At 41.5% G+C, this 16,327-nt stretch overlaps 1 protein-coding gene across 1 annotated transcript in view; it reads left to right on the top strand.

Moving 5' to 3' along the window:
• The window catches only part of LOC145358005 (sodium/hydrogen exchanger 1-like), a 57,031-nt gene that overhangs the window by 34,469 nt on the left and 6,235 nt on the right, over positions 1 to 16,327 (top strand). Inside the window, exons 7-10 of the mRNA XM_080211680.1 lie at positions 7,923 to 7,993; positions 8,587 to 8,751; positions 9,232 to 9,346; positions 9,693 to 9,794. Coding sequence (XP_080067806.1) covers positions 7,923 to 7,993; positions 8,587 to 8,751; positions 9,232 to 9,346; positions 9,693 to 9,794 — 453 coding nt within the window. The remainder of the gene's footprint in view (positions 1 to 7,922; positions 7,994 to 8,586; positions 8,752 to 9,231; positions 9,347 to 9,692; positions 9,795 to 16,327) is intronic.

Genomic DNA, 16,327 nt, shown 5'->3' with positions numbered 1-16,327 from the left:
ATGATCTCTGTGTTTACGCTATCTCTGCTCTTCAGAATTTTGTAGGTTTCAATGAAATCGCCACTTGTTCTTCTAAACTCCGAAGAACAATAAGTCCAATTTACTCAGCTTTTCGTCATCTACTTTCAGATTCTCCTACAAGTGGAAACATTCTTTGTGCATCTACTCTGTGCAACTCAGTCATGATTTTAAAGACCTCTATTGGGTTCCCTCTAAGTATTTTCCAAAGGAAAAAACTGTAATCTTTCCCAATAGTTTTAATCTCTGTTGTGGCACCATCCTTGTAAATAGTTTTTGCATTTTCTCCAATGTTCCAAAGTCCTATTTATAGAATGCACTAGTCTTCATGTGTGATCTGGCCAGAGTTCTATACAAGTTTAGTGTAACTTCATATATTTGAATTATATAACAAAACTTCACTATATTTGAATTATATAACACTAAAACTAAATGCCAGTACACTGTTAGCATTTTTAATTGCCTTGCTGGCTTGTGGTGCTGCTTTTAATTATTTCTTTCACCTGTAGCCTTAGATCCTTTAGCCTTCATACCCTGTTCATTTTTTTCAAATTTTCCATCTTGTTAGTGACATTTTTTCTGTCTTTCCTATCAAAGTGGATCACTTAACAATTATCCATGTTACAGTTCATTTGCCGCTTAAGTCTGCAAGTTATCTAAATTGTTTTATTTTGCATGTTGACTGTACCCTTCCTTCAGTTTGGTATTGTATGCAAAGCTTGGTGTTGAATTAATTTATTTCTAAATTCAAATCCTGAATGTAAATTATGAATAACAGTTGTCCCAGTATTAATCCTTATGGAACACCGCTTGCTACCTTTCTCCAATCTGAATAATTACCCTTACCACTAATCTCTGCTTTCTATTTTTTAGCAAATTTGCAATTCATGCAGCTATTTATCCCTGACTTCACATGCCCTAATCTTTATCATGAACCTACTATGTGGTACCTTATCGAAGATCTTTTGAAAGTCCAAGTATGCGGCATCTTCTGCATTACTCTTGTCTACTCTTTCCGTTACCTCTTCAAAGAATTCTATCAGGTTAGTTAAGCAAAATATAACTTTTTGGAACCCACACTGACCATTTTTATTTTATTTCCTGTTTCTATAAGTTCTTCTATCATTTTAGTACAGACTCCTATTTCTTTCCAATCACTGACAGTTAATCGATCTATAATTCCTAAAGTTTGTTCATTTTCTCTTTTCGTATTTAAGAACAACATTATCTGTCTATCAGCCCTCTGGCAGGGCCTCCTCTTCTAGGGAACTTTTATATGTATAAATTAGCTTCTGCTAACTCCTCCCTAGTTTCCTCAAGTGTGCAGGTGCTTAACATCCATCCTAGGGTTGTGTCCTCTCTTGATTTTGCTAATTTATCCATAATTGTTTTCTTTCTATTCAAACTGTATTAATATTTGAAGCTCATCCTTTCATGGAATTTCTATTTTATTTGTTCATTGGATGTAGGCGTTGCTAACCAGATGAGCATTTGTTGCCCATTCCAAATTCCCCTTCAGAAGATAGTGTTGAGCTGTTTTCTTGAATCACTGCGGTTGTATGATGTGGAATCAAGATGCACCTAAATACTGTTTGGAATGGAATTCCAGAATTTTGACCCAGCTACAGTGAAGGAAGGATGATATAATTCCAAGTCAAGAAGGTTTGTGGCTTGGAGGCAAACTTGCAGATGGTGGCGTTCCCATGTATCTGCTGCCCTTGACCTTCTAGGTAATAGAGATTGTGTGTTTGAAAATTGCAATCAAAGGAGCCTGGGCAAGATGCTACAGTGCATCTTGTAAATGCTACACATTGCTGCCACTGTGTGCTAGTGGTGGACAGAGTGAATGTTAAAGGTAATCGATAGGTTACTGATTAAGCAGGCTGCTTTGTTCTGCTTAATGTCAAGCCTATTGAATTTTGTTTGATTTTATGCACATTCAGATAAATAGGGAGTGTTCCACTACACTCCTGACTTGTGCCTTGTAGATGATGTACAGGCTTTGGAGAGTCAGGAGGTAAGTTACTCACCACAGAATTCCCAGCCTTTGACCTCCTCTCGCGGTCACAGTATTTAAAGGCTGGTTCAGTTAAGTTTCTGGACAATATTAACCCTTAGGATTCATGGAGGACTCAACAATGGTCATTGGTAATGCCATTGATGGTTACATTCTGTCTTATTGGAGATGGTGATTGCCTGGCTCTTATGTGGCATGATGGTACTTGCCACTTATCATCCCGAGCATGAATGTTGTCCAGTGTTTTAGAAAATATATAATTTCTATATTTTTTGGTTGTATTTTAATAAATTGTAATCCTATTAAGACAATGGAGGAACTTCCCCACAGCAGAATATATAACTTGCGTTCTATCCATGTGTGGATGAAACCAAACTACTTCACCCACCTAAACTGTCACCTGTTGATTTATACTCTATGACTCTTCAACGGTTTCTAGGAGGAGACGTCAAAAATTTAATTACCTGTTCTACAACACCGTGACTACAATAGATATGGTAATCAAGTTCATCTGAAACATACAGCCAGCAAAGCTTTTAAAGAGCTGTTAGCCAAGTCAGAGCAAAAATCAGAAGGATATACTGAAAGGGATTACCACATCAAGACTGGTCAAAGGACAATTAACCGCATATTTCTTTCTTTATTTTCCTCAAGAAATGTAAAAATTCTTTATTCTTTATGCCTGTACTTGTATTCTACCATCCATACTAGTGTGTGTGTGTGGAGCCCAAGGAATGTGTGTGACGTATGAGTGAAGGTTACGATTTGCCTAGTTTTCTTTTAATTCAGGAAGTAGGGTCAGTAAACTTATCTTGTTCTTTGATTTGAACTTGGATTTCACAATCCGAAGGCATGCATATTGGCACTCCTGCATCATTGGCAATGAATTTCTCGCTAAATTCACAACTAAACCCTATTACAGCCCATTCTCGAGTGATGAATTAGGGGAGTCAACTTTTATCACTCTTTACATGGACATAACAGAAATTTGTGGCATAGATGCTGGGGATTTCACATTGTGGCCACTTTGTCTTCCTGCTTGTAACTGTATGGAACAGATTTCCACGTTTTATCCCTTAAAAGATCTTGGTTTGTTGTAAATTTCTCTTTTCAGAACAGTTGCTCTGCAATATCCACATTGAATTCTTCCGAGAGAGTCAGAGAGATGTGGATTTTTGCAGCCTTTCGGTATATCCTTCTGATCTCTGTTCTGACCGAGTAAATAGTTCTTAAAAATTCTCAGTGGCTGTGATTAAAAACTGAAAGAAAATTTAATCAGTAGAAAAACCCATAAGAATTACTTGGATACTAAAGAGGAGTAGGAGAACTAAACTAAATCAAAAGAACTTGGGAGAAAAGTTTAAAAACATGAGGTAGGCAAAACAAAGCAATAAATTAATCAAAATTGTGAAGGAATTTAAAGAGGTTCTAAAATATTCTATAGACACAAAAATTAATAAAATATAAATGAATATAGGATTCGGGCCATCTGTGGATGAGAGGTTAACTCAGATAAAAACAGAAATGATACAAGTGCTATTATGAGACTGTCTATTTTAAGAAAATACAATTTCTAATTGCTTTTTCTCTGCTAGGTTTTAGTAAATTTTAATCCCATTCCATGCAAGTGGAGTTGAAAAGAAATGGACTGTCAAATCACAGCCCCACCACCCTGGGAGTTTGTTGCCCTTTACAGTATTACTCTACAAAAATTTCTGAGCTGTGACATCAGAAACATCTCAAATGTTAGCAGAAAATTGCTCTGTTCTATAACACAATGACTAAAGCAGACACGATAAATAAATTCACTGAAATATACAGCCAAGTAAGACCTTTTTATTTTTCAACCCCACTTGCTTGGAATGCGATTTTACATACTGCTGGCTTGCAGTCTCTCCATTGATTTAATGGGACTAAAATTTATTAAAAACTAGCCAGGAAAAAAGGCAATAGAAATTGTATTCTCTTAAAACAAACACCCTCATAAGAGTACTGTAACCATTTCATTATTGTTATCTGAGTCCACGAGTAGCCTGATTCTTATCCTAATTTACATTTTGTTATTTCTGTGTCTACAAAATATTTTAGAACCTCTTTTTATATTCCTTCATAATTTGATTAATTCTTTTTGTTTTGCCTACCTTGTGTTTTTAAACTTCTCTCCCAAGTTCTTTTGTTTTAATCCACCTACTCCTCTTTAATAAAAAGTTCATTTATTCATCAAGTAAGGCTTACATTAACATTGCAGTGAAGTTACTGTGAAATTCTCCTAGTTGCCACAGGCTTGTGCCCTTTTGGGTCAATGCACCTAACTAGCACGTCTTTCAGACTGTGGGAAGAAACTGGAGCACCCAGAGGAAACCCACACAGACACGGGGAGAACGTGCAAACTCCACACAGACAGTGACCCAAGCTGGGAATCAAACCCGGATCCCTGATACTGTGGGGTAGCAATGCTAATCACTGTGCTGCTATGGCGCCCTGTGCCATTTAGTACCAAAGTAATTTCTATGTATTTTTCTACAATTCAAATTTTTCTTCAGTCCTTATTCAACCATTGTGCTCCATAGTTTACTAGGTTTTGATTCTGTGTTGATTACCCTGGTTAGACTTGCACACAGAGATCGAGCGAAGCCGGCAAAAACTCAATTCCTTTTTCGCCTTTCACAAATAATTCCTGCCAATATATTTGAGGATAGTTAAAAAAACTCATGATTTTTTTTTGCAGTTGGACATCGTGCAGATTTGCACACACATTTCTTTCTCCATTTCTATGGATGGCACAGTGGTTAGCATTGCTGCCTCACAGCGCCAGGGACCTGGGTTCAATTCCCAGCCTGGGTGACTGTCTGTGTGGAATCTGCATGTTCTCCCTGTGTCTGCGTGGGTTTTCTCCGGGTGCTCCGGTTTCCTCCCACAATCCGAAAGACGTGCTGGATAGATGCATTGACAGTGCTAAATTCTCCTGCAGTGACCAGGCACCAGGGTGTGGTGATTTTCACAGTAACATCATTGCAATGTTAATGAAAGCCTACTTGTGACACTAATAATAAAATAAATTAATTAATAATAATTCTCTTTCTGAATGTTTTGAACTGGAGGCTGTTTTAGCTCAGTTGGTCCAGATAAATGCAAACAGTGCAGATTCAATTCACGATCTGCTGAGGTAAACTTAGGACCTGTCACCTCACCCTGTACTTGATAGGGAAAAGCAGTGACAAAACACCACAAACTGCTGAGAGATTGGGCTCAGAGTGAGGCACCAGAAGAAAGTGAGCCAAGGACCTGCCTTCAGGCAGAGTACCCAAGGATGAATGAAAGCTGGCGGTCTATATGGTATGCTCCTATTGGAGTGATGGACCCTGTATCATTTAACCAAATCCATATAAATACTGCGTCTATCGCAAGCTCTTCATTTTTTTTCTGCTATCATTGTTATTTTTAACCAGTATAGCCATTGTAGCTCCTCTCCCTTCAGATGTAATATTTATGACGATATTTAGTTGTCAGTCTGTTTTCTACGTAGACATATTTTAGTCATCTCTACTATATCCGGATCCTCACTATAAATTGTCTCCAGTTTGATCATTTTGTTTTGAAAACAAGAAAAACTCTTCCCCTGTCTAACGTTGTCTATGGCTTTCACTATCCTTCCCACGTAGACCTTGGTTCCAGATGGTTCAAATGCGGCTTGTTCAAACAATGTACTCCCTCTCGTCCCAGTACTGTACCAGTGTCTTTTGAAATGCTAACTTTCCTTCCCATACTACCCCTTTATCCACGTGATGACTTTCCTACTTTGTTTGTCTTTATGCCAATTTGCATGTAGCTTGGTAATAATCCAGAAATTATTACTTGTGAGATCCAGTATTTCAATTTAGTTCCGAACACCTGATACTCCCTTCACAGAACATCTTCCTTATTCTTTCTTCTGTTGTCAGTTCCAACATGGAGCACAACTATTGGTACTTCCCCCCTCCATGTTCTTTACCAGTAATTTTAAGATGCTCCTTATCCTCGCAGCTGGTGGACATTATTCCTTTTGAGACACTCAATCCTGACTCTGAAGGATACTACCTATCCCCCCTTTATTACGGAATCCCATATAACTGCAAACCTTCTGCTCTGCATTTCCCTTCTGTTTCTGGGTGCTTTAGCTTGCATTCTTGACTGTCCTTCCCAAAGTCTTTGCTCTAATCCTCACAGGTAGATTATTTTATACCTGTTGGACAGAAGTAGTATATGCTGGACCTTCTTCACACTTGTTCCTAAGTTTCCCCATACCTGGCTGACAGTTGAAATTCTCTTCTTCCTTCACTTAGGCTTTCCTGTTGTGATTATTCGCTGGAGTAAATTACCCAGTAATTCTGTCTCCACCTTGCAAATCAAATTGTCTCCAACTTGGACTCTAGTTCAGTTACTCTGAGATGGAGTGTCTCAGGGCAAAGGCACTTCTTGCAGTTATGAAACTCTAGGATAGTCTCATTGTCCACAAGCTCTCAGATAATTCAATCCTGACACAATGCCTGTGTGGCCACATCTTTATTAATTTATTGGTTATCAGTTGTTTAATTTCCGAATTAATAGGTTATATGAGGCCTAAATTTATGAAATAGGTGAATTTAACTTGAATGTAACTAATTAATTAGCTACTTGAATGAATTAGCTATTGTCAATTATCAGCATCTTTAAATGCTGTTAGAATGTAATCACTATGCTGGTTTTCCTTACATTTACACTTCTGTGAATTAATATTAAATCCTTATCAAATTAAGTACAACACTAACCACTAAAGATATTAACGTAGCTCTCTCCAGACACTTTCCTGTATACTTAATTTCCCCAGGTTCAGCTACTCCTCTGTTGAGGATCGTGCCAATTTTTCTATTTCCTTCAGTGCAATTATTTATTGTTACTCCTTGGTTTAAGGTACATTGTATCTCTTTCCTCTCTGCACTGTATCCTCAATCTCACCCTCACCAATTTACATAGCCATTCTGTTTAACCAGCCACTCTGTTTAGCATGTTCACAAACTTCTGTGTTGGTGATATTCCTTCCATCTTCTTAGAAACTCCCAAGTTGCCCCTAGTCAGTTAACAGCAGGCCATAACAATTAACACTTACAACAACTGATTGGCTATTAACTGTTGCTGGGACTTGTAGTTTAATCATATTCCAGGTTGACAATGTACTGATTGCATTATTTACCCATTGCTCACCAGTGAATTCTGATTCATGAAATAATTGCCACGTTAGTTACTGTATCTCTTAACTTAGTGCCATCAGCACATTTTGAGTTTACTGATTCCTACTCTTACACCCAAGGTATTTATAGTGAGGTGTATTCTATTACTGATCCCTGGGTTCACCTTTATTCGCAGCCTGCCAATTTGACAGCATAACCGTTATCTATTCCCTATTGCTTATCTCTTAATCATTTCTCTGACCATGTCAATTCTTTGTGCTTTCGTTTTGTTGAACAGGCTTTTACAAAAAGACCTTGTGCATATTTAGGCTCCTTGTCTATCCAATTTAAGCAATCCACTCTCGTATCCGCAGGCATTGAGATGGCATGTGGTCTTGCTTATGAGACTGAGGAATGCACACATCAATATTATAATCAGTAAATGACTTATGTTATTACTGCCAAATGTTTGAAAAAAATAGTTCATCTTTATTGTGTTTTCAGGATCAATTTAAAAGATTGGGTATAATTGAAAGATTATTTGCAGTCAGCAGAGAGATGTTCCAGTGCCAACTCGGGGCAATGGACCTCTCAAGTTATACTATGGAACTTTGATTCATTAAGTCTAACTTCAGCACTCTGCAGTTTGTTGATCTGCTGCAGTTTTTCTAGTTGGCTATTAAAGGTTTTTCTCTCCTTAGTTCCTAGATCATTTACTGACTGGTATTGAAGATGTATGTGGACACTATGGACATCACCACTGGAAGGACAAGTGAGTCAGGATGCAGTAGATAGTGTCTCTACCCCACTTAAATGAATATCATTGGTTTTCAGGCTGGATATGTGAGAGGTTTATTCTGGCTCGGTTAATTCAATGAGGAGTTGAGCCCTGATTTAAGATTCCCCACAAAATCAACCATCCATGTCTTTAATATTGAAAGACTCACCAACCAGAGACATGTTGTACCTGAGATCTGAGTTGACAGAAGAGCAGTTTCCAGTGTACCACTTAACTGTTTATACGCAATACCCCTCTTCTCATATCTCCTTTCTAAGCACAGTAGTACAAAGACTACCCATTCCTTGATTTCACGTCATATTGCAAGGACTGCTCTAGTACAACTGATTTAAAGCTGGATGCTGACATCTAGAGGAGTGAGATATTCTTATGTTGCACTTGCTCTGAGGGAGGCAGGAAGATAGTAAGATGTTGTAGGTTTAAATCATTGTTCTATTATATTGTCACTAATGTGTAAACATTCCAGCCTCTGAAGAATAAAGTATTCTGGGTAGCTGAAAGCAAGTCTGTCCCTGTATACACACTCAGCGTGCAATCATTTAGAAATAATTATCTTTTTCTTTCAGGCTGAACCGGTTCAATAAGAAATATATTAAGAAATGTTTAATTACTGGAGAAAGATCAAAACAGCCACAGCTCATCGCATTTTACCACAAAATGGAGATGAAAAATGCGATTGAGATGGTAGCAAGCGGTGGCATACCCAAACTTCCATCATCAGTGTCTATACAGTAAGTGACAATAACAGTGTGGAGATTTGGAGTGGTTGGTGAGAGGGGAGAGGCTTAAATGTGAAGTGCTGAGTGAAGAGAGGTTGTCTCGGGTGAAATGGGAAGGGGAGAGTGGGTGCTGGGAAAGGGGGAGAAGGATAGGGGAAGAAAGAATTGACTCACTGGTCAGCAAAAAGAGAGAAAACCTCTTAGAAGCTGCGTATTTGTGGAAGACTTTATTTAGTCATGCAGTGGAGAAATATTTACTGAACACAAAAGAACTGAAGCATCTGAACGTAAAACATTGGATTCTTATTGAAATAAAGGGGTAATTCCAGCCAGGGTTCCATTACCACTAGTCTATCGGTCTGATCAGTCACAAGTTCTGTGTATGGGGTATAATAGTTGCTTCTGTAGCTTATGCAAATATAAAAAGTCCATTTAGGTTCTGTAATATCTTATTAAAATAAATGGATGTATGATTTAAACAACAATTAATAGGCATGTCCCGAGGAGGCCTACACTTACAGAACGACTGCTACCTACACTTTCAAAAGAGAGAGAGGAAGAAGTCCGGAAAATACTTCGTGAGAATCTACAGCAAACAAGACAACGGGTATGAATCTGTTCAGAGTACAATTGGTCAGTAACTGTACAGTTATTATTTTGGGTAAAGATTCTTCATTATAATTATTGTTACTAATGACAGTAATTATTCAGATTAAATGTTACCAATTAACGACAATCACTGGTCAAGAGAAAGATTCCTCACTAACTACAGCTACTGTTGAGGGCAAAGGTTGTTCACTAACCACCAAATTGCATTGTTCAACTAGGTAGTGATTATTTACTCTGCAGTTGGCTTTCCTGTGAACATTGGCTTTTATCATGAACAAACTGTGAGGGATTCGCTCTCCTTGATGCTGCCTGTCCCTGTGAGTAATCTTTGCTTTTTCTTTCAGCTTCGATCCTACAATAGACATACGTTGATTGCTGATCCATACGAGGACCAGTGGAATCAAATGTTGTTAAAACGGCAGAGGATGCGCAGTTTGGACCAACGGGTAGGTGAAATCTCATTGTCAAGTTTGCCTTGGTTACTCAGAGCTCTTTTAGTATCTATAGTACTCAAGTCATTTCTGATAGGTTCTGTTAATTACATCTGGGAGCAATATTACTGGGTTAGAGTAAAATGACACCACATGGACTGCAGCAGTTCAAGAAGTCTGCTCACCACCATGTTCCCATGGGCAATAAATACCCCTGAAAGCCTCGAGCCACTTTCTGCTTTGTTTAAATATGGGATGACAGTGTTGTACACTGAGGGCAGCGAGTGCGCAGGGACATGAGACATACCAGGATCTGCATCCCAAATCCATAATTTCTGGGACTCAAACACAGCCAATTATGTCAGACTCCTGTTTATTGACCAGCTCAACCTTCAACACCAGTATTCCAACAAAGCTCATCTCAAAACTCCACGGCCTGGGGCTTGGCTCCTTCTTCTGCGACTGGATCCTAGACTTTCTAACCCACAGACCGTAGTCAGTAAGAATAGGCAACAACAGCTCCACCATGATCATCCTCAAAACCAGTACCTCTCAAGGCTATGTCCTCAGCCCCTTACTATACTCATACACCTATAACTGTGTGGCCAAATTCCCCTCAATTCAGTTTTCAAATTTGCTGACATAGTGTGTCAGGTCTCAAACAATGATGAGGGAGTATGAAAAGCTGGGAATGGAATTAAAAAGTAGAACCGACAAGGTGGTTATCTCTGGGCTACTGCCTGAACCGAGTGCAGACAGGCGTAAGGTTGATAAGATTAAGGAAGTGAATGGGTGGCTCAGGGATTGGTGTGGGAGGAATGGGTTTGAATTTATGGGGCATTGGCATCAGTATTGGGGTAGGTGGGACCTGTTCAGGTGGGCTGGGGTTGGTCTGAACTGTGCTGGGACCAGAGTCCTGGCGAATCGTGTAAATAGGACTGTAGACAGGGCTTTAAACTAATTAGAGGGGGGGAGGGTGCGAGGGTAAGTGACATTACAGGGTCTAAAGTTAAGGAGAGGGTACAGGTAAGGGAAGAGGCTGAGGATGTCCCAATAATAAAGGGAGTAGGGGGCATGAGTATGGCTGGGATGAAGGCACTTTATCTGAATGCACGAAGCATTCGGAATAAAGTGGATGAGCTGGTGGCGCAGATCAGCACAACTGGAATTGATCTGGTGGCCATTACAGAGACGTGGCTGCAAGGTGACAGGGACTGGGAGCTAAATGTCCAGGGGTATCAAGTGTTTAGGAAGGATAGGCGGGAGGAAAAAGGGGGGGGGTGTAGCTCTGCTGATTAAGGATAGCATCAGGGTGGTAGCAAGGGATGATATAGGAACTAAAGAGCAGAAAGTGGAATCGTTGTGGGTGGAGATTAGGAACAGCAAAGGGAGGAAGACGCTGGTGGGTGTCGTCTATAGGCCCCCGAATAATGATCTGGAGGTGGGGCGGGCTGTTAACGCGCAAATAAGTGCGGCGTGCAGGAATGGAACGGTGATAATTATGGGGGATTTCAATCTACATATTGATTGGTCGACCCATGTTGGACGCGGTGGGCTCAAGGAGGAGTTCTTGGAATGCTGCCGGGATAGTTTCCTTGAACAGTGTGTGTTGGAGCCGATGAGGGAGCGAGCTATCTTGGATCTGATGTTATGTAATGAGGCGGGTAGAATTAGGGACCTTGTGGTGAAGGATCCTCTTGGGGAAAGTGATCATTGTATGGTGGAGTTTCTGGTGCAGATGGAGGAGGAGAAAGTGGGTTCCCGGACACGCGTCCTTTGTTTGAACAGAGGGGAGTACGGTAGGATGAGAGAAGAATTGGCGAATGTTGAGTGGGGGAGCGTGTTGGAAGGTAGGTCTGCTGAGGAGCAGTGGAGGATCTTTAAGGAGATCTTTCTTGGTGCTCAGCAGAAATTTATTCCGATGGTTAAAAAGGACCGTAGGAGGAGAGGTAATAAGCCGTGGATAACGAAGGAGGTGAAGGAAAGTGTTAAATTAAAAGCGGAGGCGTTTAGAGTAGCAAAGAGTAGTGGGCGAGAAGAGGATTGGGAGAGGTTTAAATGTCAACAAAGATTGACAAAGAAGTTGATAAAGAAGGGTAGGAAAAACTATGAAGCTGGGCTAGCACTTAATATAAAAAAGGATAGCAAGAATTTTTATAAATATATAAAAAGGAAGAGGCTGGCTAGGGTGAACGTTGGACCCTTAGAGGATGAGAGGGGGGACTTAGTGGTAGGGGATGGGGAAATGGCTGAGGTCTTGAATAACTTTTTTGTTTCGGTCTTCACGGAGGAGGACGTGAATAATTTGCCGGGTGTTAGCGAAGGAAAGGTGGTAGGACTGGAGGGTCTCAATGACATTATTGTTACTAGAGAGGCGACGTTCGACAGACTGGAGGGACTGATTGTGGACAAGTCCCTAGGACCGGATGGAATGCATCCAAGGGTTCTGAAAGAAATGGCAGAGGTGATAGTGGATGCCTTGGTGGTTATTTTCCAAACGTCGCTGGATTCCGGGGAAGTGCTGGAAGATTGGAAAACGGCTAATGTTACGCCGTTGTTTAAGAAGGGTGGCAGGCAAAAGGCAGGGAATTATAGGCCGGTTAGTTTAACGTCTGTTATAGGTAAAATGTTAGAATCCATCATCAAGGAGGAAATAACGAGGCATCTTGAGGGGAATTGCTTGATAGAGCAGACGCAGCACGGTTTCGTTAAGGGGAAGTCGCGTCTGACAAATTTATTGGAGTTCTATGAGGATGTGTCTAGGGCGGTGGATAGAGGAGAGCTGGTGGATGTGGTCTTTCTTGATTTTTAGAAGGCGTTTGACAAGGTACCTCACAAGAGGTTATTGCAGAAGGTAAGGGGGCATGGAGTTGGGGGTAGGGTGTTAGCGTGGATAGGGGATTGGTTGTCAAATAGGAGGCAGAGAGTGGGGGTTAATGGGTGCTATTCGGATTGGCGGTTGGTGACTAGTGGAGTGCCCCAGGGGTCGGTGCTGGGGTCTCAGCTATTTACCATTTATATAGATGATCTGGAGGAGGGAACCGAGTGTATGGTGTCGAAATTTGCTGATGACATCAAGATTGGTGGAACAGCAAATTGCGCGGAGGGTGTGGAGAGTCTGCAGAAGGATCTAGATAGGCTGGGCGAATGGGCCAGGAACTGGCAAATGGAATTTAATGTTGGCAAGTGCAAGGTGGTCCACTTTGGTAGGAATAATGGTAGGAAGGACTATTACTTACGTGGCGAAAAACTGCAGCAGGCGACGGTGCAGAGGGACCTCGGGGTCCTTGTGCATGAGCCGCAAAAACCCAGCCTGCAGGTGCAGCAGGTGGTCAGGAAGGCGAATGGGATGCTGGCCTTCATAGCGAGGGGGATTGAATATAAAAGTAGGGAGGTCTTGCTGCAGCTGTATAGGGCATTGGTGAGGCCGCAGCTGGAGTACTGTGTGCAGTTTTGGTCGCCGCACTTACGCAAGGATATTTTGGCCTTGGAGGGAGTGCAGAGGAGGTTTACTAGGCTGATACCAGAGTTGAGGGGGTTGAGCTATGAGGAGAGGCTGAATAAACTAGGCTTGTACTCGTTAGAGTTTAGAAGAATGAGGGGAGATCTCATTGAGACATATAAGATGATGAATGGGATGGATAGGATAGAGGTGGAGAGACTCTTCCCGCTCAGAAAGGACAGTTAGGACTAGGGGGCACAGCCTCAAGATAAAGGGAGGGCAGTTTAGAACGGAGTTGAGGAGGAACTTCTTCACTCAAAGGGTGGTGAATCTCTGGAATTCTCTGCCCGTTGAGGTGGTGGAGGCTGCCTCGCTAAATATTTTTAAGACGCGGGTTGATGGGTTTTTGATAAGCGAGGGGATTAAGGGTTATGGGGAGAGGGTGGGAATGTGGAACTGAGCCACGACAGATCAGCCATGATCTTATTGAATGGCGGGGCAGGCTCGAATGGCTGGATGGCCTACTCCTGCTCCTATTTCTTATGTTCTTATGAGACGGACTACAGGAAAGAGAGAGAGAATCTGGTGAATTAGTGCAACAACAATAATCTCTCTCTCGATGTCATCAAAACGAAGGGGATAGTCATCGACTTCAGGAAGCATAACGGAGGACATGCCCTTGTCTACATCAATGGGGAAGAAGTGGAAATGGTCGAGAGCTTCAAGTTTCTAGATGTCCAGATCACTAACAACCTGTCCCATTCCCTCCTTGCCGACGCTTTAGTTAAGAAAGCCCATCAACACTTCTATTTTCTCGGGAGGCGAAGGAAATTTGGCATGTCTGCTATGACTCTCTTCAATCTTTACAGCATCATAGAAAGCAATATTTCTAGTTGTATCACAGCTTGGTACGGCTCCTGCTCTGTCCAAGACTGCAAGAAGTTACAAAGGGTCGCATCGCATAAACTAACCTCCCATCTGTTGACTCTGTCTATGCCTCAATAGAGGAGGTGATGGACGTATTAAAATGTATGAAGATGGATAAATCTCCACATCCCGACCAGGTATATTCAAGAACACTGAGGATAGAGAAGAAATTGTGAGAGCCCTGGCTGAGATGTTTGCTCCATCGTTAGCCACAGGAGAGATATCCTAGAAGACTGGAAGGAAGCAAATGTTGTGCCCTTATTTAAGAATGGCTGCAAAGAAACACCTGGGAATTATAGACCAGGCTTTCTTAACTATAGCGTCAGCATGGTGGAACGGGACAGGTTGTTAGTGATCTGAACTTCTGGAAAATTATTGCCACTAATTTTCCCGGGTTCCCAAGTCCTCTTTCTCCAGGGTAAATATAGAGCAGAAATATTTATTGAGAACCTTGCCCATCTCCTGCAGTTCGACACGCGTGTCCATTTTGGTCCTTGAGGGGTCCTATTCTCCCTCTAGTTGCTCTTTTTCCTTTAATGTACATAAAGAATCCTTTAGAATTCACCATCAGTCTCTCAGCCAAAGCTACCTCATGTCCCTTTTTGTCCTCCTAATTTCCTTCTTGAGTATACTGCTGTTGCCCCTCTACGCCTCCAGGGAATCCCTTGTACCTGAGCCATGCCTCCTTTTTCCTGGCCAAAACCTCAATACATTTTGTCATCCAGAGTTCACTACTTCTGCCAGCTTTGCCCTTCACCCTAACAGGAACATATAGATTCTGAACTCCAGCTATTTGAAGGCCTCCCACTTGCCAGAGGTCCCTTTGCCCCCAAACAAGCTAAGCTCCTGCCTAATTCCAGCAAAATTTGTCTTGCCCCAATTTAGAACTTCCACCTGTGGACCAGTTTTGTCCCTTTTCATAACTATTTTAAAATTAATAGCACTGTGCTCACTGGTCCCAAAGTGGTCCCCCACCTTCACTTCAGCCACTTGCCCTGCCCTGTTTCCCAAGAGTAGATCAAGTTTTGCCCTTTCCCGAATAGGACCCCCCACATACTGCCTGAGGAAACTTTCCTGAACACACTTAGGATAATAATAAATCAATCAATTTGGAGGAAATTTACTTCACAGAGCAAATCAACACAGTCTAAGTGACTTGATTTCACTGGAGTCAGAGGTCTGAGTTCGGTAGCCCTTCAGAAGCCTCAGAAAAGCAGCCAGCATAATCAAAGCCCATATGCATCCTGGACATAGTTTCTTCCACCTTCGTCGGGAAAAAGGTACAGAAGTCTGAGATTGCAAACCAACCGACTCAAGAACAGCTTCTTCCCTGCTGCCATCAGACTTTTGAATGGACCTACCCCGTAATAAGTTGATATTTCTCTACCCGCTAGCAATGATAGTAATATTACATTCTGCACCCTCTCCTTTCCTTCTCTACGTATGGTATGCTTTGCCTGTATAGCATGCAAGAAACAATACTTTTCACTGTATACTAATACATGTGACAATAATCTTAGAATTGTAGAATCGACTACATGGAGATAGGTCCCTCAGCCCAAACTGGTCCATGCTGACCAAAAAGCCCATGTAAACCAACCTCATTTGCCTACATTTGGCCCATATCCCTCTAAACATTTCCTATCTGTGTATCTGCCCAAATGCCTTTTAAATGTTGTCAATGTCCCTGCATCAACCACTTCCTTCGGTGGCTCATTGCAAGTACCACCCACTGTGTAAAAAAAAAACTTGCTTCTCAGGTTCTGATTGATATTTTTCTCTCATTTTAAGTTAAACCTATGCCATCAACTCCCCAATTCTGGAAAAAAGACTGAGTGCATTCATGCTGTCCATGCCTCTCATGATCTTACACACCTCTATAAGATCACCCCTCAGTCTCCTTCACTCCAAAGGAAAAAGTCCTAGCCTGTCCAATCTCTCTCTGTAACTCAGTTGCTTGAGTCCTGGCAACATCCTTGTAAATCTCTTCTGCACTCTCTCCAGTTTAATAACACCTTTCCTACAGCAAGGCGACCAAAACTGAACACATTACTCCAGGTGCGGACTCACCTATATGCCGTACAACTGCAACACAACTTCCCAACTTCTATACTCACTGCCCTGATTGATGAAGGCCAGCATGCCAAAAGCCTCCTTCACTGCCCTAAGTAGCTGTGAC

This window comes from Carcharhinus amblyrhynchos, chromosome 24, assembly GCF_965287045.1.
Source record: "Carcharhinus amblyrhynchos chromosome 24, sCarAmb.v2.hapA, whole genome shotgun sequence".
NCBI lineage: Eukaryota > Metazoa > Chordata > Chondrichthyes > Carcharhiniformes > Carcharhinidae > Carcharhinus > Carcharhinus amblyrhynchos.
The sequence above is the reverse complement of the archived record's forward strand: the minus strand, read 5'-3'. Positions and strand labels throughout refer to the sequence as shown.